The sequence below is a fragment of the Xenopus laevis genome, chromosome 1L, assembly GCF_017654675.1.
Source record: "Xenopus laevis strain J_2021 chromosome 1L, Xenopus_laevis_v10.1, whole genome shotgun sequence".
Taxonomy (NCBI): Eukaryota; Metazoa; Chordata; class Amphibia; order Anura; family Pipidae; genus Xenopus; species Xenopus laevis.
Genome location: NC_054371.1, coordinates 38,492,076 through 38,518,478, shown reverse-complemented (window position 1 = coordinate 38,518,478; position 26,403 = coordinate 38,492,076). Strand labels below are relative to the sequence as shown.

Here is a 26,403-nt window from a genome sequence, read left to right as displayed (position 1 = left end):
TTAAAATAGCAAGAAATGTTGTACATTATGTTTTAGGTTTATGTGCCAGCCTATGGGAACCACAGCCCGTTAGCAGTAAAGATCTGTGTCTCCAAAGATGCCCCAGTAGCTCCCCATCTTCTTTTCTGCTGAGTCACTGCACATGCTCTGTGCTGCTGTCACTTACTGAGCTTAGGGACCCACCCACAATATACAGTACAGATTTAATTACTTTTAATTAATACAGATAATTACTACATGGCAGCCAGTGCAATTAGCATCAGAATGTAATAATCAGCCCTGTAGCATCAGCTTATATTACAGACCAACCTCATTCTCTGCAGGATAATTAGTGATGACCCCTAAGCTTAGCTTCTCAACAGCTGCTCAGAGCCCACAGACACTTTCCAAGATGGTGACCCCCTGTGACAAGTTTGAAGTCCTGGATCATTGCTGCTATTGACAAGCTGAAACTTTAGGCTGGTGCAATAAGGTCAGTATATAAAATATGGCATTTTTAGCCACATTCATTTTTAGGGTGTAGTTCTCTTTTAATGAGTGGATTATCTGATTGGCAGCTATGGGTTGGCAGACCTGGAGTGAGCCTTGCTCCGGTTACTTAGTGCAGCCAACGTGTGGTACTCCAGCTGTGGCTAAACCATAACTCAAAGCCTCCCCTGAGAGGTCAGTTATGAGTGGTATACAGAGAGTGGTATACAGAGTTGTAATTCTGCCAGAGCTCGAGTCGCTAAAGTTGCCCATATCATTACTTTGTTCTGAAAAAGCAAGTCTATGTTGATGTACATGTAATGGAATGAAACAATACAATGTAGGTTACTCCAGCAAGGAAACAATAATAGTTTTGTGTAGTTCCACAGGGTTGGCAGGAAAGAAATATTACATCTAAGATGTCCTTGTAAATATGGCGTATAACACAATGACAGTCAGCGAGGATTTAGAGCAGAGTCATGGAGCACGGACATTACAAACCAGCCTTTGCTTCACCTCTGTATATTCAACACATTCCTTGTGTCCTACAGAATCTCCAGGTCTACATGTCGTAACTCAGGATTACATTGCTGAAAGAGAAAGAAAAGGGATTATTTGTACATAACTCTTGCTCATAGCAGTTCTGTCCCGCTGTAGACAAGGGGTTTGATAGAAACCCTCTAAAATGTCTTTAGTCCAAGCCTGACTGTGGTGCCAGATTTGTTTGTCATCACTTTAAAGGGGTCGTTCATCTTTAAATGAAACTTTATTATGATGTAGAGAGTAATATTCTGAGACCATTTGCAATTGGTTTTCATTTATTTTCTTTTGAATTATTTAGCATTTTATCCAGCAGCTCTCCAGTTTCAGCAATCTGATTGCTAACCATACACTGATTTGAATAAGAGACTGGAACATGAATATGAGAGGGCCTGAATAGGTAACCCACCCCTTTAATATAAACCAGCCATAGACACTATAGACCAGTGACACTTAGAGGATTAGTATACCCTTTGTTCAACATTTGCTCAACAATACAAGGAATAGAGTATGTGTTAAACATATTTAATCACAAAAAAATATTTTTGTTTCTTCAGTTTCCCTTTTTGCCCTGTTTAGCTCAAGAAATAGAAACACCCCGCATATATAATCAGCTAATTCATTAAACTCGTGCTGAATAAGGGGGTATATTGCCCCTATAATCAGCCCTGGTGAGGAGTGTTGTTTGGATAACTTTATACACTTATGGGATCTCTTATACCTAAACCTGTTATCCAAAATGCCCCAAATTACAGTAAGGCTTTCTACAAAAAGTCAATTTTAGGCAAATAATTGAGATTTTTTAAAACTGATTTTCTTTTTCTCTGCAATAATAAATACCTTGTACTTTATCCTAACCAAGATATAATGAATCCATATTGGTGGTAAAATAACCCCAGTGGATTCTCTCGTGCCCCACAGGAGATGTCACAATAGGGGGGTGTAAAAAGCCAATAATGTATAGAAGCACTTAGGATTGTAATAATGTGGGGAAGTAAGTGTCACCCAGTCTGTAACCATTATTCTCCTATAGATCCTATCACAGAACTGACACTGAGACTCAGACACAGGAACCTGGAGCAGCCGATTATCATTTTAGCTGAGAAGAAACAGACAAGCTCCTGTGGTTCAGGCACAGCCAAAGAAATAAGAATGGACTGCGTTTTGGGGGTGATTTGTGGTTATGTGTGTTCACCAGCTCCACTTACCGTATTAGTCTTACTCTTGTTCAGACTAGGGATGCACGCAATCCATGATTCGGTTCGGGATTCGGCCAGGATTCGGATTCAGCCGAATCCTTCTGCCCAGCCTAACCAAAATCCTAATCTGCATATGCAAATTAGGGCCAGGGAGGGAAATCGTGTGACTTTTTATCACAAAAGAAGGAAGTAAAAAAGGGTTTCCCCTTCCCACCCAGAATTTTCATATGCAAATTAGGATTCAGATTCGGTTTGGGATTCGGCCGAATCTTCCGCGAAGGATCCGGCAGTTCGGCCGAATCCAAAATAGTGAATTTGGTGCATCCATAGTTCAGACACAAATCAGTTAATTCCTTGTGCAGTGACAAAGAAAGGTACATAAATGCAAAAAAACGAGGAAACTATTTAATTTCATAAATCCCTTAAAACGCAACAGGCCCCAACAAAAGTCAAACGACGTAGAAAATGTAACCAAATTGTGACAGATGCTGAAATGTCAGATAAAGATGATTCAATGAGATAAGAGTGAAATGAAAGAGTTGCCTGGGTAACACACAAAAGGGTGTTATATGAAATGAGTAAGAAAACAAAGGAACAAATAGGAGACGGTGTAAATGCTGCAAAACAGTGTGCGGGTGAACTGTTTTAATGAAAAAGTGAATCAAAATGAACAATATATCTTTACTGCTATGGGAGCCATACAAGTACAGACCCATTATCCAGAAAGCTCTGAATTATGGGAAGGCCATCCTCCATAGTTGCCATTTTTTTTTAAATTTATAAAAATGATATAAGATTATGATTTCCATTTTCTCTGTTATAATAAAACAGTAGCTTGTACTTGATCCCAACTAAAATATAATTAATCCTTATTGGAGGGAAAACTCAAGGTATCAAGATCCAAAATACGGACAGATCCGTTATCAAGAAAACCCCAGGTCACGAACATTCAGGATAACGGATTCCATGCCTGTATATCAAAGATGACAAACCATATAGAGCCCATATGAGTAGATGTGAGCCACAGCCTGAAGGGAGTGACAACTGGGGAGAATGCTTATTCCTGTGTATTCTAGAAGCCTCTGATAAATGGCAGTTAGGTGAAAGCTGGCACAATCATTTACATCCTTTTAAAGGAGAATTCAACCACTTTGACGCTAAAATCCCTCCCCTGTGTTTAGCCCCCGACCTACTTCCCCCCATGTTACTGACCCCTCCGTGCAGTTCCTCTCCTGTTCACGGCTCTAATTTTCTACTGAGGATCTACTGAGCATGTGCCCCCAAAAGTCACGAAGTTTCCGATTTCTTTTTTCGGAAACTTTTGATTTTCATCGCATGCACAGTAGATCATTACCAGTAAATCCCTCTACTGCGCATGCACCACCAAATGCCGGCGAATACAGGAAGAAGAGCGCACTGGCGAACATGGCTGCCGTGAACTAAACAGGAGAAGAATTGCACAGAGGGGTCAGTAACAAGTAAGGGGCATTTGCCCGGGGGGGGGAGGAGGGAGCAACACAGGGGAGGGATTTTAGCGCCAAAGGGGTTGAATTCTCCGTTAAGTATATCAAGATGTCTGAAGGTTTTAATACAGGTTATGGGACCTGTTATTCACAACTCAGGACCTAAGTGGTCTGTATTTTGGATCACCAGACTAATAAAAAAATCATTAAAACATGAGGATTAATTATATGTCAGCTAGGATCAAGTACAAGGCACTGGTTTATTATTACAGAGAAAATGTCAATTAAAATGTCATTATTTGATTAACATATAGGGGGTTATTTATCAAAATCCAAATTTATCTCATTATTTTCCAAAATATACTCTGACCAAAAACGCAGTTATTTCCTGTTTTATTCCCAAAAAATTCCAGTTCGGGGAAAAAACTCGAAAAAAAACTTGAAAATCGTCTGAAAATTCAAATCATATGAATCTTTCAGATTTTCCGACCGAATTTTTTTTCGTATTTTTGCATGTAACCCAGCACAGGATATCTTCAGGACTTTTCCCATTCACTTGTATACAACCTCGGCAGTAGTGAAACCCGACCCTAACCTGCCCTTCACCATACTGCCCGAGCCAGACTTCCTGCTTCCATTTTAAGGCCTGCGCTGACCCGCTGATGATGCCACAAAAGGGGCAGGGCAGGAAGTGTGCGTCTTTAAAAAATCAAGCAGGAAGTTGGAAGCCGGCAGTTCCGGGTGGCGGCGGGGAGAGTAGGAAAAAGAGCTCAACCTGGACCCACCCACAAATGGAGTTGCGGGGTCGGTCTGAACCTGACCGACCTGCGGGTATCATCACTACTTGCCAGGTCTGAGATGTTGGATTTTTGGATTCCATGCTCATGGTATAATAAGTTACGGAAAAAATGTTTTTTTCTTTTCACTAAAAATTTGGATTTCCTAGTAAAAAGTAAGAGTTTTTGGCATTCCGACTTTAATAAGTAACCCCCTAGTAGTGTCCTCAATTCGGACTTTCTGGATAACAGGTTTCTGGATAAAGGATACCATACCTGTACATCTCTAGCCATGTAATTATGTATCAGGACCTGCCCAAAAATGGGGGCTTCACACACACAAAAAACTAGAAAATTCTTACAACTATCAAACATAGGGAAATGCTTATTTGTGCCCTTTGTAGGCCTGGAACTGTCACTATATCAGTAGCACTCACGGCCAACGTCCCTTTCCTTGATCATGAAGACTATATAGTATTTATTATAGAGATTAGAGCTGATTTGAATAAAGCGATTAGACGAGGCACAAGCAAAATCAATGACAATGCAGGACAATGGGTTTAATGCTGTGTAGCTAACGCTAACTGTATGTTACGCACAGAGCTGAACACAATTTAAATGTTCTTTTACGGTATTAAAGAATAAAACATTTTTTTTCTCTTTTATTTTACAAAAGGTTAACTAACGCTCATTATGTAAATGTCAAACGGTAAAAAAGCTATTACTTGATTGCAGAACAAACACGAGTACTTGTGTATTGAAACTCAGATGATCCGAGCCAACATGAAATGGTGAAATTGCTGTATTTGCATATCTTAGTAATCCAATGAAAGGTGTAACTATTTGTCTGGTAATTATGGTACAAATTGCTTCATGTTCTAAAAGGCACGTTCAAGTGGTTTTGACTTTTAATTAAAGGAATCGCAATGCTGGAAATATCAAACTTTTATTATATTAAATATGTCTTGTGTTAAACCTATCTTTTTTTTTCAACAGAACACAATAGCAATGCTAAATTCTGACAAAAAGGAGCAAAATGAAAAATAATGTTTTTTTTAAGACAAGATTCAATTTTGGTCTGAAATTCTTACAGAACGTAGTAGGAAAGTTAGAATAATTGGCTAATTTACTGTAGGTCAGTTGCTTTGAGTATTTCCCTTACAGTTTAACAAAACATATATGTACGTTGACTGTAGGATGTATTGTAAAAAGTCAGGGGGCGGCAAAATGCACAAAGCCTCCCCCAACCTCTGGCCGGCTCACATTCAAAGTGAAGGGGGCCTCTCCCATCCCAATAATGGACTCTTCTCACTGATGAGAACATGAAAGCACTTCCACTCCCTTAAAGGGATACTGTCATGGCAAAAAATTTTTTTTCAAAACACATCAGTTAATAGTGCTGCTCCAGCAGAATTCTGCACTGAAATCCATTTCTCAAAAGAGCAAACAGATTTTTTTATATTCAATTTTGAAATCTGACATGGGGCTAGACAAGCTGCCCCCGGTCATGTGACTTGTGCCTGCACTTCAGGAGAGAAATGCTTTCTGGCAGGCTGCTGTTTTTCCTTCTCAATGTAACTGAATGTGTCTCAGTGAGACATGGGTTTTTACTATTGAGTGTTGTTCTTAGATCTACCAGGCAGCTTGTTATCTTGTGTTAGGGAGCCGTTATCTAGTTACCCTCCCATTGTTCTTTTGTTTGGCTCTTGGGGGGGGGGGAAGGGAGGGGGTGATATCACTCCAACTTGCAGTACAGCAGTAAAGAGTGATTGAAGTTTATCAGAGCACAAGTCACATGACTTGGGGCAGCTGGGAAATTGACAATATGTCTAGCCCCATGTCAGATTTCAAAATTGAATACAAAATAATCTGTTTGCTCTTTTGAGAAATGGATTTCAGTGCAGAATTCTGCTGGAGCAGCACTAGTAACTGATTCATTTTGAAAAAATGTTTTTTCCCATGACAGTATCCCTTTAAGGCTAATACAGAGAGAGGAGCTTCTTCCCTCAAGCTATTCGGTCCCTGAACCAAGTGTAGGACTATAGGACTGGACTCTCTCAACCAAGTGTAGGACTATAGGACTGGACTCTCTCATATATATAACATCAATGCACATGTACTTTAATAACATTAATATTAACAATACTATTAACGCTTTCCTTTTTCTTTCTACTGTAATTCTTATTATTATGGTCGAACTTTGCTTTGCACAGCAACAAGCATTTCACTAAATGTCGTACTTTGTATGTTGTGTGACAAATAAAATTTGAATTTTGAAATTTGAATAGCCCCCCCAAGGTTCAGATCCTGTTAGGTGTTGTCCAGCTTTAAGTTAGTATGTTATACAATGGCCAGTTCAAAGAAACTTCAATTGGTCTTTATTATTCTTTTTTTTAATATATATATAGTTTTTTTTTAATTATTTGCCTTTTTCCTCTGAGCCTTTACAACTTTCAAATAGGGGTCACTGACCCCATCTAGAAAACACATGCTCTGTAAGGCTACACATGTATTCGTGTTGCTTCTTTTTATTACTCACCCTTCTATTCAGACCCTCTCCTATTCCTATTCCAGTCTCTTATTCAAATCAATGCATGGTTGCTAGGGTAATTTGGCCCCCACCAACCATATTGCTGAAATTGCAAAACTTAAGAGCTGCTGAATAAAAAAGCTAAATACCTCAAAAACCACAAATAGAAAAAAATTTAAACCAATTGCAAATTGTCTCAGAATATCGTTTTCTATGTCATATAAAAGTTAACTCAAAGATGAACAACCCCTTTACGTGCCAGGCAAATATCACTTGAAACCTTCCCCATGCCCTCTGCAGGCTAAAATGAAAATCGCCTGCGGCAACTCACACGTGGTGCTTCATTTTCCGAAGTCGCCCGAAGTTTCCTCATGAGGCAACTTCGGAAAACAAGCGATGCGGAGGGCAGGGGGAAGGCAGTTCGGGGAGATTGTCGCCCGAAGAAGAGGCAATTTGTCGCTGGGGCAACTTATCTCCCTGAATCTGCTTGTGTGGCCTAAAGCTTAAAGTGGCCCTACACAGGCCAATAAAAACTGCAGATTCGAGTCTGCATCTTATTGGCCCCTGTATGGGTTACAACAGGTCTGCACAACCTATATCTGGCTGATTGATTGGGCAGGTTTAAAAATCTTATTGGGGTGAGGACTGCATTGGCTCGTTGATTCGGTCCTTGCCATAATGGATCAGCTCAATATCACCTCTACCCATGGTGGACTTATCAGAAAAAGATCTTCTCATTTGGCAACTATGCTAAACAAGTGGATCTTTAAATGGGGAGTGTGTCAGTTTAAGGCACAGAGGCTTGGGCTGGGCAGATGCACACAGATTCTTGGAGGATGTAGTTCACTGTGCAAGTGCGCACCTGATTTTATTGCAATGGATACTTGGGAGCAGAGTTTAAAGATTTTGGTCATGGGTGGGGGGTCGGCTGGCAAACTGGTCTATAACTTTGTTTATGAAGCTCTTCATTCATCCAGGCCATGGTATAACTAATAGAAATAAATCTAGAGCAACTCGTCAAGTCCAGTTGCTCTAGATTTACTTCTACTAGATAGTCCTAGAACTTTCTCTGTATTTTATGCAGATACTTGGGAAGCATTGGAAAAGTCAACCCTAAAACATAAACAAGCCATATCATTATCTCTTGCCAAGCTATTTTCATTTAAACCTTCATTTCATCCCTGGAAACAGAAAGTGGTAAGTTAAAATAGGACCTGGAAATGTACCTTTAATTCTTTTTCAAGACGGTCTACTTCCGCTCCTAGCGTGTCTATAATATTTTCACCATGTTTAAGCATAAAAGATTCTAAGTCCTCTGCGGTCTTCACCTGGCGGATTTCCTATTTCAAGTAAAATAACAATAATAATAATAATATGCTTTGCTTGAATATTCCTTTCTGTGTTAATGTATTGACTAAATGTTCATAAATAATTCATGGAAAAGGGGTTTAAACATGTACATTTATCATATATTATTTTAACAATAGTGCCCTTCTTACTGAAGTATAGAAGAGCAATTACCTTTTATTACTATTAACGTATTTATAAAAAGCCAACATATTGTGCAGTGCTATGCCATAGAAGCTTCAATACACCAAGCATACAAACAGTGATAAAGGAGGTAAAGAGGGCCCTGCTCATTAGAGTTTCACTCCTAGATTCTTTTTTTTTTTTCTTTTTTCAAATACTTTATATTATATATTTTTATTTAGATACAGCAATCTCTGAAAAAAGAAATGTGATAACAATTTCTCATTAAATAGAGCACCAAAGTGCCCAAGGACTTATACTGTAGTAGTACAGAAGGCCTAGCACATATTGTCAGCAGTTAACGACACCTCCAATAATCTTAGGCTTAGTCAAGGCAAGTATTTATAAACATAATATTTGCCGTCTAGTGAGTGACTCTGATTGGTTCTAGGAGCATCATTAATATCAATCACAGGGATGTTGGCATTATTGACTGGCAATATCTAGAATGCAATTTCAGGCACCAGGGAGACTGTGAAGGCCATGGGCTATTAGGGATGCTTTAGAGCAAAAAAAAAAGTGTCCCAGAACAAAAAGATGCAGGTGCTCAGCAAAGAAAAAACCAATGCGGTGGTACCACCAGAAGCCCTATGTGTGTCTGTCAGGAAGCAGACACTTCTTTTAGTGAAAGAGCTACTGCAGTAGTGGATAGATTAGAAGGATTAGAGCAGGGATCCCCAACCTTTTGAGCCCGTGAGCATCATTCAGAAGTAAAAGGAGTTGGGGAGCAACACAAGTATAGAAATTGTCCTTCGGGTGCCAAATAAGTGCTGTGATTGGCCATTTGTTTGCCCCTATGTGGATTGTCAACCTACATTGAGATTCAATTTGGTAGTGCACCTGGTTTTTATACAACCAAAACTTGTCTCCAAGCCTGGAATTCAATAATAAGCCCCTGCTTTGAGGCCAATGGGAGCAACATCCAAGGGGTTTTAGAGCAACATGTTGCTCACGAGCTACTGGTTGGGGATCACTGGATTATAGGAACCCTATGAGAGAAATGCCTTTAATCCACAGCAGGGGTGTCCAACCCGCAGACCGAGGGCCGCATGCGGCCCAGGATGGATATGAATGCGGCCCAGCTTGAACTTCCACCAATCCAGGAAACATCATGTTGCAATGTTATGCACAGAGAGCGTATGTACGGTGTCACTAATTGTGTGCATGTGTGCTTTAAATTTTACATGGGGTGTGCAGTGTGTGGCTTCCTAGAGCAGGAAAAGCAGCGCCTACATTTGTGAGCAACTTTTTTCAAGAATGAACAAACTAAGAGTAAAATTAGAACCAAATTATCTGATGAGCACCTTGGGAATTCTCTGAGAATTGTAACTACTTCCATTGAACCAGATATTGATACATTAGTTTCTCAAACACAATGTCAAAAATCTCACTAGGTTTATGATACCCTCTTTTCTTTTACTATTACAATAAAATAGATTAAAAGCTAGCGTTAGTGTTTGTGTGTATTTCAAGTGTGGCCCCAGAACATTTTTCTTCTTCCAATGTGGCCCAGGGAAGCCAATAGGTTGGACACCCCTGATCTACAGTGAAACCAATTGTGAGTAATTAGTGAGAAAGCTATGTTTTATCTAAACAATTAAATAAAAATAGGTAACAACTGGACAAGGTATTAGCAGAAAAAAAATACAAATACAATTTAACAAGTCATCTAACTTACATTCAACAACTGATCAATATCTTGTTTTTCCAAGTAAGATCGTGTAACAACTCGACCATCAAAATCAACTTCCGCCTTGAATCGGACCTTACTCATTCCCATGTCGGTGGCCTTCACATCATGGATTGCTCTATAAAGAATGAAATATTTGTATCAACAAATGCAGAGCTGAGTCACGTCTAGAAAATCATTTAAAAAAGGAGTAGAATGGTTCAGGCATTGTGGATTCTGTAGTTACTCTATGTACAACCAGAAAGACTCTGTGCAATGATAAAGAATGATTATACAACGATGTGATTATACTTTACAGAGACACTACATTTCCTACAGTTCTGTAATTTTCCCCATGTTGTAGCTTAAAGTGGTTTCTGATCTCATTTGTTACTTATAGCAGAATTTCTAAACCTTCTTGTTAGGGAATCTAGAATAAGTTTGGGAATAAACAGCACCACCCAATTTTGGTTTACAATTCTGCACCTCAATTTCATTGCTACTGTAACATGACAGTTTACGGTTTCAAAGGAGGATCGTGGAAACCCACCATAAAAGATGTTGGTAACTACTCATAGGTTACAAATCCGTTGAATACAATCTTTTAACCAAAGAAGGTAAAGTTTACTAAAAAGTCATCGGACAGGCTCCAATTACAATTTGACTCTTGTTCTTTAAAGAAAAACTCAATTTCAGCTAACACCTGGCAGGCTCATCTTTCCATGACCATTTAGTGCTAAAGTAATTACCAATAGTTTGAGCACCAGTACTGAAGAAACTATTGGTTATTATAGAGGTGTGTTGCAAAATATGCAAGCAGTACTCATGAACACCCAGATGGGTTACAAAAGAAAAATAATGAAAATATAATCAAGCTCTGTGGTGTTATCACGTCTGATGAGCTCTTCAGTCACATACCTCACTACAGGATCACTTTCTAGGAGTTCTGTGAGACGCTGCGCTTGCTCTGGTTGTATTGACCTTCCTATTAGTGCTTCAGTGTTAGTGTAGATAAGGAAGGCTGATACAGCTCCGAGTAGTGTTCCAACACCCAATGACCCCAAACTGTCATAAAGTGGATTTCCTGTTATGATACAAAGATGGATAGGAAGTCCAATGAGATACAGTCATATAAAAAAGTTTGAGAATCCCTCTCAGCCTGCATAATAATTTACTCCACTTTCAACAAAAAAAATAACAGTGGTATGTCTTTCATTTCTCAGGAACATCTGAGTACCGGGCTGTTTTCTGAACAAAGATTTTTAATGAAGCAGTATCCAGTTGTATGAAACTGCTCAATATTGATTACTGGCAACACCAAATTGGTTGGATTAGCTCATGAAGCCTTGAACTTCATAGGCAGGTGTGTCCAATCATGAGAAAAGGTATTTAAGGTGGCCAATTGCAAGTTGTGCTTCTGTTTGACTCTTCTCAGAAGAGTGACAGCATGGGATCCTCAAAGCAACACTCAAAACATCTGAAAACAAAGATTGTTCAGTATCATAGTTTAGGGGAAGGCTACAAAAAAGCTATCTCAGAGGTTTAGACTGTCAGCTTCAACTGTAAGGAATGTAATCAGGAAATAGAAGGCCACAGGCACAGTTGCTGTAAAACCCAGGTCTAGCAGGCCAAGAAAAATACAGGAGCGACATATGCGGAGGATTGTTAACAGACAACCCAAAGATCACCTCCAAAGACCTGCAAGAACATCTTGCTGCAGATGGTGTATCTGTACATCGTTCTACAATTCAGCACAATTTGCACAAAGAACATCTGTATGGCAGGGTGATGAGAAAGTTGCTCGTTGTATACAAAAGCTCATTTAGACAAGCCACATTTTGGAACAAAAGTGCATTTCTTCATATGTTTGTTATTAACGATTATTGAATCCAGTGGAAAAGTATTTTTACTTTGAAATTCAATAGCCAGGACATACAACTCCTGTGATTCTCTACTGATCAAACATATCATACAGTATCTATATAAAAGATCAAAATGAATAGGAAGAGTGGGGGACTTGCTAAAAAGTGCCACTGTCAAATTTTCGATTTCATTGTTCAACCTGCAGCTGGCAGGAAAAAAAAAAGCCCATCGCTGATTTGTTATGGGTTACTACCCATGTGCAAATCTGCTTAGTGTTTATAAATGAGCCCCACCGTGTGGTCCTTATTTTAACCCTTTACATGCCAACACTGTAGAGTCTACATTTACAAGTTTACTTCTGATCTATGGGCTTACTGACAAAACCAAACGGTACCTGCATGCAAAGGGTTAAATGAGAGAACTTTACTGGCAGGAGAGAATTCATTGTGGGAATGCTAATGCACAAGCAGTAGATAAGGAGAGTGATTTAGATAAGGACAGTGATTACTCTAAGGACAGTTCACCCAAGGCAAAAAATTATATTATTTTTTTTTTTAGCAAAGATTTGCATGGATAAAAGATGCATAGGTTTAGTTTTCGAAATAAATGACATGCTACCGAGAGCAGGGTCATGTAATATATATACAATCCTGTTCAGGCTGGAATTACATGAAAACAACAGATTTTCTTGTTCTCAAACACAACCTGATTTCTAATGGTGAATATATCATATTAATACTGAGAAATATCTGCTTGTAGCACTGCTGAGTACCGCCAGAGGTGTAATAGGTATGACAAAAATCAAAATATTTCTGTGTTTAGAGGCTCAATGGAATGAAAAGCAAACGAGTGGCTGCCGTTTTAACAGATGGCGATGCTGAAATGAATAATTGAAAGTCGACTCTGTTCATTTGCAGGGTACAATTTATGTTGACGTGCGCGGATGGCCCTCATACTATTAATCTGAGGAGCAGAGTTCTGCAGTTTATTATTTGTATATTTATATTGCACGGCTCATTGACACAGAAGGTTTCAGGCGCATCTTACCTCTTTCCCATGGAGCTTTATCATTTCAAAAGTGAAAGCTCAGCTACATGGACGAGGTCACAAGTATTTGGAGCAAGACTTAAACCCTCATACCCCCCCTTTATACTTTTGGTGGTCCCCCTCACTTGTTGTGCCTTGGTTTGTGCAATCGCTCTCTCTTAAAAGCCATAAGTGCTGGCGGCATGGGAGGGTCTAGCCGTGAAAAAACCAACGTCCCATTAGACACTACTCTATGTACACACACACTTATTATGTCTTTCATTTATTTCTTCTTTACATTCTTTTATTCTATGCTTTCTTACACATATACTCCCAAATACACATACACTTTCCCTTACCACTACCATACATACCTTCACATTTCACTTACACATGTATACACACTATTGTGCAACTGCACATATCACTCTACCTTGATTTTAATTACAACACCTGACTTCTACTTTTCTAAAATGGGCGTTGGTTAAGGCAGTCTCTCCCTCTTAAAAGCCGCTCAGCAGTTGGCGGGGGAGGATCTAGCACAGAGTTGAAACCAAGGCACAGGAGATGTTTACACAAAGAATTGTTACTACAGAGAGGTAATGTACCTTGTTTACTAAGACTAAAGATAAATAAGTTAGGGACCACCATGTGGGGTTTTACCTTGACGTGGTATGGTGGCTTATCAATATTATGATCATAACTTTGTAACAAAAAAACCCTGTTTTAAAATTACATGCACTGGCATATCTACTCAAATTACTTAGACAGGGCTTTATACTTTTTGAAATTGGCCTTAGGTGTGCATCCACAAACCCCCCCATATTTAAGACTTAAACCCAACCCTCTAAAATCTAAATTAAACTTGCCACATTTAGCGTACAATAAACTGCTCTTTAGATCACTAATTACTTGGTAGTTTGTTTGTTTTTTTAACAAAAATATATTTAAGGTTCTCTTAGCTGTTAAAACACGAAAGTGCAATAATTTACCAGTAAGTGATGTCAAACCCATGCAGGAGGCAGCCATTACCAATCCTAAAACTGCAGCAGCATCCTCCATCAGGACCACATTGGTACTTGGATCACGGGACTGCATCACTAAAAAGAAAATTCACATTTTAGCATTTAACTTGCTATTTGCTCTTACTGTAACATTCAATTGTAGATCCTGCATGACAGTTGCTAGCATGGGCCTTCAGGAAAAGGAAATTAAGAGCAAGTCAGCACAATTTATGATACTTTGGGTGGTGGCAGACTGGGCTACTGGGGGAGATTAGTTGCCCAGCGACAAATCGTCTCTACTTTGGGGGACTAATCTTCCCTAAATGCCTTCCCGCCGGCTAGAATATAAATCGCCGGTGGGACGGCACTTTCCGAAGTCGCCCAAAATCTCGTTACTTCAGAAAACAAATCGTTCCGAGTGCCATCCTGCCGGCGATTTACATTCTAGCTGGCGAGAAGGTATTTAGGGGAGATTAGTCGCCCAAAGAAGAGGCGACTTGTCATGGGCAACTAATCTCCCCCAGTAGCCATGTCTGCCACCACCCTTATGCACACAAAGACAGTCCACATATAATTTAGTATTGGCTTGGGCAAACAACAAATTAAGGGAGAAGTTTGCATTGCAAGTAAGTCTATTTCTTGAAAGGGAACTATTTCAAAATTCTTTATTCCTATGGGATAGAGGTATGCATGAAAGGACCAGAAAGTAACCCAAGATCTGCACTGTATAACTCTAGTGTTCTCATTGGGAGGGTTGGGAGCACAGTTTCAATGGCTGCTAGGGTAATAGTGAGTTACTATAGAGAATGACTCCATAACTGAGAACAATTGCCTCTGCTTTATGGTAAATTTAGGATAGTTGCACTGCAGTTGTGGGTTACACAAGGAGGTGGCAATACCCAAAGTATATACAATACCTAAGTCAAACAATGGAGCACAATGGGGAAAATATACCCTGTACTTTATTATAAATAATAGTAATAATAAACAAAATATTCACTTCTAAGGGAATCCAGGCCACCCTGCTCTTGTAAGTTACATCTGAGTGCTCATGTTACTGCACAGCTCACGTGTTTATGTCAAAGAAATTAAGGTACTGAACATGATTGTAGCTTTGTGCTGCGGGGTGTTTTTTGGTAACGGTGAAACCTCCCTGATTAAACATGTTTATAAGGAGCACCGAGATCAGAAACAAGATGAGCCAGTGGCAGCTCCTCTCTGCATAATCTCATTTACACCCCACACACATACAGCACAGACTCGGTCTGCAGGCAGCGAGATTATCAGGCAAATAATCTGCTATTCAAAACACAGCCTGATGAATAATCAGGTAAAACTAATTGAATCAGAAATGGCACAAAAAAAAAAAAATCTCAAAGAGGAAAAAAAATCCCTTTGATGTGGTTGTTTCAGCCACATTAAGCATACATTTTACATTCAGAAAGATTATGGAGTATAAAAGAAATCCTTGTGGAGGGATTCAGGCCTGCTGCTTGAGTATCCTGATTCCTGGGTGGCGAGGGAATGCAGGGAGGTGTAGTTCGGAAGAGTTTCACCAACATAAATTTAACTCATTGGTACACAGTGATATGAACAGGTGCTTTTGTACCTAAATAAACTACTGTGAGTCTAGGGAAATGCACCTCCTGGCCAGCAGCACACAGAATGTTTATAGCAGCCGAGGAAAATGACTGTTGTCACAAGAGTTATAGGATATGGCTCTTTTATTGTAAAAGGCTCAAAGAGAATATAATTTTTAGCACCCATTTGGCACTTGTCTGGTGTCTGGCAAACAGCAACTGTGTCAAACGTAGTACAGGTATAGGATCTGTTATCCAGACTGCTGGGACCTGGGGTTTTCCAGATAAGGTATGGCAAAGATCCCGTAACTCATAAAAATCATTTAAACAATAAATAAACCCAATAGAATTGTTTTGCCTCCAATAAGAATTAATTTTATCTAAGTTAGGATCAAGGTTTTAAATGGTTTTCCGAATCCTATACCTGTACAATTGTTGACCTTCTCTTCAATCTATAGCAGGGATCCCCAGCCTTTTGAACCCGTGAGCAACATTCAGAAGTAAAAGGAGTTGGGGAGCAACACTTGCATGAAAAATGTTCTTGGGGTGCCAAATAAGTGCTGGGATTGGCCATTTGATAGCCTCAGTGTGGATTGTCAACCTCCATTGAGACACTGTTTGGCAGTACACCTGGTTTTATACAACCAAAACTTGCCTCCAAGCCTGGAATTCAAAAATAAGCTCCTGAAGCTAATAAGTTTTGAGGCCACTCAAAATCCATACATGCAATTCACTCTGACTACCCTCCAGAAACCAGAACTTTCTGCAAATACAGCTGTCCCCTACACTGCCCGGCAAGATGCTCAGTGGAAAGATCAAGGAGAAGCAAGGGGCTGGTTACTTTGCTTTCAGAATATGCAGACATATTACTATCTACATATGCATGATTCTCATAAATATGAAATCAGCTGAAATGCCAGGTATGAGATTTGTAATCCGAAATGCCCCATAGAATTCAATTTAAGCCAACAATTCTAATTTTTTTCTCTGTAATGATAAAACTGCACCTTATAATTGATAGTACATAAGCATGAATCCATACTGGCGACGAAACAAGAATATTTGGGTTTATTTCATGTTTAAATGGTTTTTAGCAGACTTAGGGGGTATTGTACTAAAATTTGCAAAAAGAACAAATTTGTAAATAAAAATTAGCATTTCGCAATGTAATATTCTTTGTTAGGCTTTTATTGCATTGCAAACCTTTAAGACCTGCATGCAGGTGGCAAAAACTTTTGAAGCAAACTACTTTTTCATTAAGAAGTTTTATTACATACAATGCACACTATCACAAACTACAACATTCAAAATCACTATCCTACTGTCGTGTGAGGGGCAAAGTGTTCATAAAGGCAAAATTGCTCACTTTGCAAACATTTATTCAAATTGGGAACGATTTTTGAGTTAGCGACGAATATTACATTCCCCCTTAAAGTGATACTGACACTAAAAAATGAATTTTAGCATATGAATGTACATTAAATGTTACCTATTAAATGTCATACCTGTATGAGGCAGCCCCCTCATACAGGAACATGGGGGATCAGACAGGTAATGTAAAATCATCATGCAAATACTTTATGGCAAAGTTAGAAGTAGCTTGCAAAGCCAATATTATAATAGATGTAAAAAAAGTTTAATTTCAGGTGTCAGTATCTCTTTAAGGTATGGAGATCCAAATTATGGAAAGATTTTGGATAAGAGATCTCATACCTGTACTATAATCAAAGCAACAATGCAATATATGAAGCAGTAAAAGGTAATGAAACCATAAGGTCTTAAAAACAGACTAGTTTCCTTTTAACGACTCTAGTAAAAACACATACCGTACTCGTAAAAAGATATTCCTTTGGCTTTCGCACTCTTCTGAATCTCATTGATTGCTACTAGAAGTGTGGCTAAAAAAGACAAAAAAAAACACAGAAACATTATGGTTTTAATGGCTACAGATCCTTGACAAGTGACTTTTCCACAGATCAATGTTCTAGGAAGAGGGGTTTAAGTAAAAGAAAAATAATTACAAAGTTATTTTACTACTACCATCACTAATTTAAAAAAAAACTTCTAGAAAATATATAGTACAAAGAATGCCACCATGTCGGCTTCCCCAACACATCGTTATCATTCATTTAAGAAGAAAAAAATACCAATACTGTGAATTATGCCTAATGATAAAGTTGACATTTTTTTTTTTTTTCTTAAATCTGCTCCTAGCAAAACAATATAAATCATCACCAGGTGTGAAAACCAGGGGTATACAAAATAAGTTAAACTTTTTAACACACAAACAATGCTTATTACCTCCTTCAGACACAAATGAGCCAGCTAAGATGCAATAGGCCTGTAAAACACAGAATAATTAGTTAGCACTTTGCAAGAAAACACACGTTGTAAACTTATGAAAAGTCTAAGACTGGCCTACCCAAAGCAGAGATTGTATTGGCTGTGGATGAAGCAAACCAATGATTCCGTGGTACCAGGAAAGGCCTGCTCCCATCATGAAAATGCCCACACCGCTGATTAAGGAAGCAATGTAGCGCATGTTTGTAAACCCATACCTACATGAAATAAGGGAAGACAGAAAGCTAGTGTAAGCAAGGCTGTGACAAATAAAGCAAAATGATCTTTTACAGATATGCCGAGCTCAACATGGGCCTAAATGAAGCTCATTTACATAACAACCTAACTACAAAGTCTATTTTATGGTGAATGATACCCGATATAACCTAGTGGCCTGAGCATAAGTACTGTAGTTGAAAGCAGCACTGCAGGGTGTAAGAATTGTAGGAGTCCCACAGTCAGCACATAACGGGGTTTGATCATATTATATTTCAAATGAACTCGTAATTTGAATAGTATTTTATTTAAGAAAAACCTTGAATGGAAAAATAACCCGATTCTGCAAGTTCAAGTTCCAAAACCCGAATGAATCGAGTTTTCCACGGGAAAACCCCTGAATCGCTCGAATTATTCGAGTTTTCCGGCAAAACCCTCCGAACATCAAGCAGGCTATTAACATTTTCAAATGGCTCAAGGGACCTCTGCCGTTGACTCCTACATGACCATGACAGGTTTTAGATGGTGTATTTTCAGATTTGAGCTATTTCCATAGTAGGGGTATAATACATCTTGAAAAATTGACCGAAAAAATCAACTCGAATTTTTGTGGAAAATACAACTCGAACCTTAATAAATCTGCCCTGCCCCAGGTGTTCTAAATAGCATAAAATCAACACTGTCCTCTCTTGGCCTCTGTAAGACACTATGGCGGTGAATTCAATCAATTAAACACAAGAAATTAACCTAAGGATCATCTGGTTCTAGATTTACAGTGGACAATATCTATATTTTCATATATATTTTATATATTTTCATTTTCTATTCCATACTCTGGTTCCTTAACCCAACATGAGCATTATCCTTTGTTGCTGCTTTTCCCTTGCCTATAGAAGCTGTAGAAGCTGTAAAGAGCAATATTATGTCCCAAGGACTTACCGCATGTATGAGAAGTCCCAGTTGCGCTGCCCTGAGCCTTCAGTTTGAGCCTATGCTATTGAGCTATTTTACACTTTTGAGAGAACACAAAATGTGTAAGCCAGTTTCTGCTTCTTGTACTTCAAAAAACATCTGTCAATTTTTACAAGCCTGTCTGGAGGACTGCTGAGTGTCTGCTCTACATTCCATCCATAGAAGTTTTTTTTTTGTTTCTTTCTAAGTGCCTGTTTGGAAACCATTCATCCTTTATTCACATACTGGAGCTACTTTGTGAGGATGTGTTACGATACAACCTAATAATGGATCTTGGTCATGTAAGAGGATTTCCAACCTGGAGTACTCCAAATGTAAAATTAAAACTCCCTGCATCCCACTTGTGGCTGAAGCCTGTTTTTTGGTGGGAATGCTTGTGACTAGAGTTCAGTAACACGCAACGGTGAAAGATGGATGTTCACTCTTAGTTAGAATGACAGAAAGGCCTGCTATACAGGGCGAAAAAAAAACAAAAGGGAGAGAAAGATGGGGGAAGCAGAGCGATGGAGATTGCCACAAATTAGGACATCAATGAGGACACAGTTGCTAAGGTGATCAGTGCCATTGTGCACATGATCAGTCATAACATTTTCAGCATTGCAAAAATACTGATATTACAAATGGAAACCATACCATTTCCCTTCACACTATAATTACATGCACTACTCAGTGTTTCTGGAAAAAAAAATGAATGTCATTTAATTCAGTTTTTTTCCTAAGCCCTTCTCTGCATAGGCTATTTAGATCTAATCTTATTACTTTAATGTTATGCACCACAGCTGCTGATGAAATTGATTTAATCCCTGTTTTTAATGCATTCAGAAGTTTAATGAACATGCTAGTATTTAAATATCCTCTGAAAGCCATTCTGAATTTAATTCCCGGAGCCTTTATGTGCAATTTCAGATACATTTTGATACCGGAAATACATTTTTCTATTTATTATTTTTAGCATTCAGAAGTTCAATTGTCAGTAATTATTCTGTTGAAAATGATTGCGCGCCAGTGGCTTTTTTTCTCTTTACATGTCAGTCATAAGGTAGGGAAATCTGCTCCCCAGAATTATATCCAGAGCTCAACTAAAGTGAAGTGAATAATTATTTCATAACTGCGCCCATCTTTGGTGCTTGGTAATAACTGCATAATAAAACCCATTCAACTTGAAAGAGCATTCTTTTGTACCGAAGACCGAGTCTTTGTGACATAAACTTTGTTGCTGTGCTCTGATGCTGACAGAAAGTCACATTATCAGTGTTTTTCTGGGCAGGGCTGCTGTAGGTATTAATTGGTAATAGTCAAGACTGGACATGACCAATATCAGGACAGAAAGTCCAAGAGGAAAGAGTCATCACTGCTACAGAGGTTCTTTGTATCCAAGCTTGTTCCAATTCTATATGGCAGACAACAAAATGATGGAAACTGTAAAAGTGGCCATACACAATCAGGCCTCCTCTCTATTACTCTACTCATTTGAGTCAATATCATTCCAGCGATGGCTCTTTATTTCTTCATCTGCTGATGCACCATGCCAGGCAGTGTACTGTTGTTAAACCCCAATTGCCAAAACCAGTGTCCTTTCCAGCAAAAAAATTAGAAATGAGTAAAAAATTTCTGGTTGGAGAAAAATAACTACTTTCTTCACAGTGGGGGTATCCTGTAAATACAGTGCACAGTCCTACTGGCTCCTGCAAAGATTAGTCTATTAAAGCATGTGAGATAAAGGCCAGAGTGGAGTGGAGTCAAAACAAAATGCCAGACAATGTTCCTTGCTAAAACCACCTGGGGAGAACACTAGTTAAACCTACTATAGTACATAGATATCAGTTGAGATTGGCAAGCCACCATACACCTCCTAAACATTGCACAAAACAATGTATAGCCAATTTAATAATTTTAGATGCTTCAATAGTTATGAGAGGCCTCTCACTGGCTAATCCAAAAATGTCACTGATTTTAAGAAGAACGATGTATCTGGCTTAAATGTACTCATATCTGCTGCACCTAAGTACACCTTTGGGTGGGGATGCGGCAAACACAGATGCACTAAAATGTTCATAATCTAAGGAGGCAGGAAGTGTAACCCTATTTCATTCCCCATTTGCAATATATATCACTGCTGAGTATTTTGAACCCAAGTCATTTTTTTTTTGTTCCATGTTAGGTTAGAAAGTGGATATTTGAACATTTAGAAAAGCACATCCAATATTTGTGAGACAAAGCGTTTTTATATGGACTGAGGTCATTAAAACAAGATGTAAGAATAAAGGAACTACATAGAAATGCCATAACAGTTCTTAATATATTTAAAGTGGCATAATAAACCTATGCAGTACCGATTCTCATTCAGGTTACGCTCAACTAAGTGACAGATCCCAATAAATAGCTGCTGCATATACATACATATTTGATGATAAGGATTCGAAAATGTCCAGCCATAATATATTTGTGAACAATGTTCCTACGCTGGCAGTGGTGGTGTGCCTTGGCAAAGCACTGTATATTATGTGGATTAAAAGAGCCATAGCTAACCTCTGACAAGTAAAGCATTCAGATTAGACAGGAGAAATTGACTTACGGGTGCCCAGGGTCAGGTATCCTTGCAGACTGTGAGATACCCAAGGCCAGCAGTGCCTGTATTTTTATGGAACAAAACAAGTGCATATTTTAATATGTTATCTTAGAACACACAATGAAAAGCAGGAATGCAATGGATATAGAAACAAAAGCTATAGAAAAGTGTTAATTCCAAAATCGCACGATAAATATAGCCCTCGTTGCACATCACTATGAAATGGCAGAAGTTCTTCATTTCATCTGTAGGTTCTCGTTTTATGGGATACATTTTGCCTTATGTATCCCATGCTTAGAGATTAACGGTAGGTGACTTCGGGAAAACTACATGGCATTGTCATATCAATGTTTTTCAAATACATTTTAAATAGAGAAGAGTAATAGTCTCCAGGAGAAGGGGGCAATTAAATGAAGCTGACATTGTGGGCGGAGTGGAGCCAAGGACAATGTTTGGCCTACCACCTGCTGTAAAAATGCTGCACCAACCTGAACCTGCAGGTTTCATGCTGCACAACCAGTATGAATGTCCTCATATTGACAGACTTCAGGTAGAAAACAAATGGTTGATAAACCCTAATTACAAAATCATACCTACCAACATTTTGGAAACAGAAAGATGGACAAAAAGAATCGCATGGATTTTTTGACCATGCCCATTTTTGTGACCCCCCCTCCCCCCCAATTACCATGACTATTTTACAAAATTTGGCAGGTTATTAAAGTTTGAACACAATTCTATGATTTTTATATGTTATTACTGTTTTGCTAATGAATGTGAATTGCTCTTTAAACTGTGAGTCTTATCTTATCTAAAACTGTTACAAAAGTATCTTAAGTATGTATTCTGAGCACTCTGCCAAGAGCCAATTAAGTTAGAAACTTTGTATCTTATTCTGGCTGTTCAGTGCAGTAGATCAAAGAGAAACTCGGGACATTTCAGCACAAATCCGGAACTGTGGGTTGAGCTGTCAAAAGCGGGACTGTCCCAACCAAAACGGGACAGTTGGGAGGTATGCAAAATGGTCGTATTTCCCTTTAAGCATTTGTAAATAGATAGAATCATACAAAAGACAAGACGACGCAAGGTTTGTTGCGCAACTTTTTCAACTATTTTTAATACAGCATCTATAATACATGTACAGATTTGCCCAAGCTAAAAACACAAAACAGTTATTGTACATATTATATATATAAATTAACCAAACCAGAATGCTCGGGACCTGGGGTTTCTGTGTAATGGATATTTCCGTAAATTTTGATCTTCATACCTTAAGTCTACTAGAAAATCATGTAAACATTAAATAAACCCAATACGCTGTTTTGCTTCCAATAAGGATTAATTATGGTTTAGTTTGGATCAAGTACAAGGTACAGTTTTATTATTACAGAGAAAAAGGAAATAATATTTTAAAAACTGGATTATTTGGATAAAATGGATTCTATAGGAGTGGACCATTTCATAATTCTGAGTTTTCTGGATAACAGGTTTCTGGATAACGAATCCAATACCTGTTTTATATAAAGAATTAAGTAGCCAAGTTAGTTTTTTGACATTGATTTAATCTGGATTGGCAGATTCAATTTTTTAAACATTTTTTTTTGTAATACCATTGCTGGAAAGCCTGAATCTGCTTACCTGATTCAAGGTATCAGCTAGTGAATGGAGGGCTTCTGAAAACATGCTGGCAGAGCCCGTGTATACCCATGCTAGCAGCTTAAAAAAGAAGTTCAATCCATTTCTAGTTTTGAAGGCAAAAAAAATAGAACATAAGGTTAACAGTCTTGAATTTCATTGTTAGACATTTTAAGAAAGCATGCTTGGAAAAAATGAAGTAGAAGGAGATGATATCTTTAATGACTTGAAAATGTATCCCCCTTTTTTTTGACATGAGCCCATTAAATTGGGATTATGAAGAAAATGTGCATAAACACTATTCGAACTGCCCAAAATATATTTTTTTTTTTACACAAACTTACTGGATTTCACAGATTGCAACAAAAGGCAAGTTACTCTAAAGAACCATTCCCCAAACCCTCTTATCCACACAGCTTGATACAACCCCTCCCTTCACCTTATTCCACTGTGGTCTCTCTTAAAAGGGGTGGTTCATCTTTAAGTTAACTTATAGTATGCTATAGAATGGCCAATTCTAAGCAACTTTTTCAATTTTGTAGTTTTGAATTATTTGCCTTTTTTTTCTGACTCTTTCCAGCTTTTTAAATAGGGGTCACTGACCTCATCTATGCTCTGTAAGGCTACAGATGTATTGTACTCATCTTTCTCTTAAGGCCCTCTCCTATTGATATCCCAGTCTCTCATTCAAATTTTGCCGCAATTGAAAACTGGAGAGCTAAAAATAAATCTAAATAACACAAATGGTTCACTCACTCAAAGGTGATCAACCCCTTTAAGATGAAATTTGAGTATATTGTAGCTACAAAAGCTGAAGGAGTTATTTACTAAAATTCAATATTTCGAGATTAATTATAGCCAGATGCTGCATAAAGCCAGAATCAGAAAACCCAGCATCTCAAACCTGTCGATGTCATGTATAAGAGATGCCCCTATACCAATTTGAAGATATTGTGGTCTGCGCTGGGTCTAGCCCGATGATCCAAAAAATTTGGGGGTTTGGGCAAAAAACCTGAAAATAATTGAGCGTTTCGGGAGAGAAGTCAGAAAAAAAATCATACGAATCGAATTTTTGCTCGATGTTATCGAGTTTTTTCACGATCACATTTATTAGGGTTATTTTAATGATAAATAAGGCAAAATCAGGTCTGGGAATTTTGTCAAGCTTTTTTTATTTAAAAAATTAGATAAAATCGGATTTTAGAAAATAACCCCCTAAATGATCCAAAATCCACTAAAACATAAAGGGGCAAATTTACTAAGCGTCGAAAATTCCCCAACGACGGCTTTGCAGGCAAAGCAACACTTTGCCAGGCGAAAATTCACTCAGACAACACTAATTGACTCACATGCGAAGTTGTGAACGCTGGTGAAGTTGTGCTAGCAGTAATTCGGCAAGCAGAGCGAAGGTGCGCTAGCGTTGGCTAATTTGCATATGGTGGGAAGTTAAAGTTGAATGGACGTATATGTTGCAGCAAATACATTACACTACACAAGCCCAGGGAAGCTTAATAAAAGAAAATAGAGTTGTTATAATGCCCTACACATGAACCCCAGTGTATAGTTTATGTGCCACATGTTAGGAAATGTAGGGGAGAACCTGGTTACCCCAAAAAAAAATACGCTCTTTTGCAGCCTATCATCCTGAAAAAAGGAAGAAAAAAAAGACGCCAGCAGTTTTTTTTTGGGACTAAATTTTGAGGAAGTCCTATCTACTCTATTGCATTCGCTATACTCTATTCTCCTGGTCTGAGGTGGCGAAGTTAAGTCTGGCGCAAGAGGTAACGTTCAGTAAAATCTGCATCTTGGTGAATTTGCACTGTTACGTCCCTTCACCAGAGCGCAACTTCGCCTGTGCGTCAGCCTCTTTCACTAGCGAAGTTAAGCCTGCGCCTATTAGTAAATCGGCGAACTACCGAAATGACTCCACACCGGCACATTTTCGCCAGCGTTATTCACTTCGCCCTTTACTAACTTTGCCCCAAAGACTCTTATATACTATTATTTATTGCCATTGTACTAAAAGTTAATAGTAACATGAACTTCCATATTAAGATTTAACTTTATTTTTTTAATGACCTCAGGCGTATGACTATTTGAAGGTGCAGCCATTACTATTTCATTAGAAACTTACATACAAATTGCGACCATCACAACTTTCCCAGATCCTTTCATGAACAAGTTGGTTGTAGTTATCCGAGGCTGATTTAAAAAAATAAAAATAAAAAAGCCAAATCATAAACCGCAAATTTATTTCTAATTATTTTCTAGCAAATGTCACCTGCAAACTGACAAGGATTATACTGATAAAACCTTACCTCAATTATTTTTTTAAACGTATTTTCTTTTAAATTCTGCTTTGTCCCATTCCCATTAACATCTTGTACTTTGCACTTACATGAACCTAAAAATGTAATATATTTTTCCAACTGGAGAAAATGCTTCTAGCCCAGGAGGCATTAATGGAAGCAGAATAACTCCATATGTGGCATAACACTAGGACATTATTATGGGATACTTACTTTTTTACCCAAATACACATGAATAAATAGCACAGTTTTTTAGAACTTTATTGAACTTACTCTGAGGGAAACTTAAAGTATCACTCGGTTTGTTTATTCTAGGTATATTTTAAAAAGGGCCTGTTAATATTTCTCAGTCTGAGCTGCTATTTGATCAGACCATCACTGCTGCATACGGAAGTAGAGACCTTGTTTCTGTGCAAACTTCAAAGATGCTCATCAAAAAACATCTTATCTTCATCTTTTCTGTGAAGATTATTCAGGGCTTTCTTAACTTAATACAGAAAAAGCAAAAGCATTATGCACAGATTTTCCTTTAACTATTCCTTTAATGTAGGCTATTTGCAGGGTCTTTCTTCTTGGGAAATGGAACACAGAGACTTTTCTCGTCTTAAAGGAAAACTATACCCCCGAACAATGTAAGTTTCTATAAAAATATATTGAATAAAACGGCTCCTATGTAAAACCCTGCTTCATATAAATAAACCATTTTTATAATAA

General features: G+C 38.3%; 1 protein-coding gene across 1 annotated transcript in view; it reads right to left on the bottom strand.

Annotated features, from left to right (window-relative positions):
* Window positions 1–526: 526 nt before the first annotated feature.
* The window catches only part of slc30a9.L (solute carrier family 30 (zinc transporter), member 9 L homeolog), a 49,912-nt gene continuing 24,035 nt past the window's right edge, over window positions 527–26,403 (bottom strand). Inside the window, exons 8-18 of the mRNA XM_018229435.2 lie at window positions 25,515–25,582; window positions 23,384–23,486; window positions 21,752–21,807; window positions 18,071–18,206; window positions 17,950–17,989; window positions 17,475–17,546; window positions 14,057–14,164; window positions 11,094–11,259; window positions 10,185–10,314; window positions 8,203–8,316; window positions 527–1,058 (exon numbers count right to left, since the gene is read on the bottom strand). Of these exons, the coding sequence (XP_018084924.1) occupies window positions 1,014–1,058; window positions 8,203–8,316; window positions 10,185–10,314; window positions 11,094–11,259; window positions 14,057–14,164; window positions 17,475–17,546; window positions 17,950–17,989; window positions 18,071–18,206; window positions 21,752–21,807; window positions 23,384–23,486; window positions 25,515–25,582 (1,038 nt within the window). The 3' untranslated portion in view covers window positions 527–1,013. The remainder of the gene's footprint in view (window positions 1,059–8,202; window positions 8,317–10,184; window positions 10,315–11,093; window positions 11,260–14,056; window positions 14,165–17,474; window positions 17,547–17,949; window positions 17,990–18,070; window positions 18,207–21,751; window positions 21,808–23,383; window positions 23,487–25,514; window positions 25,583–26,403) is intronic.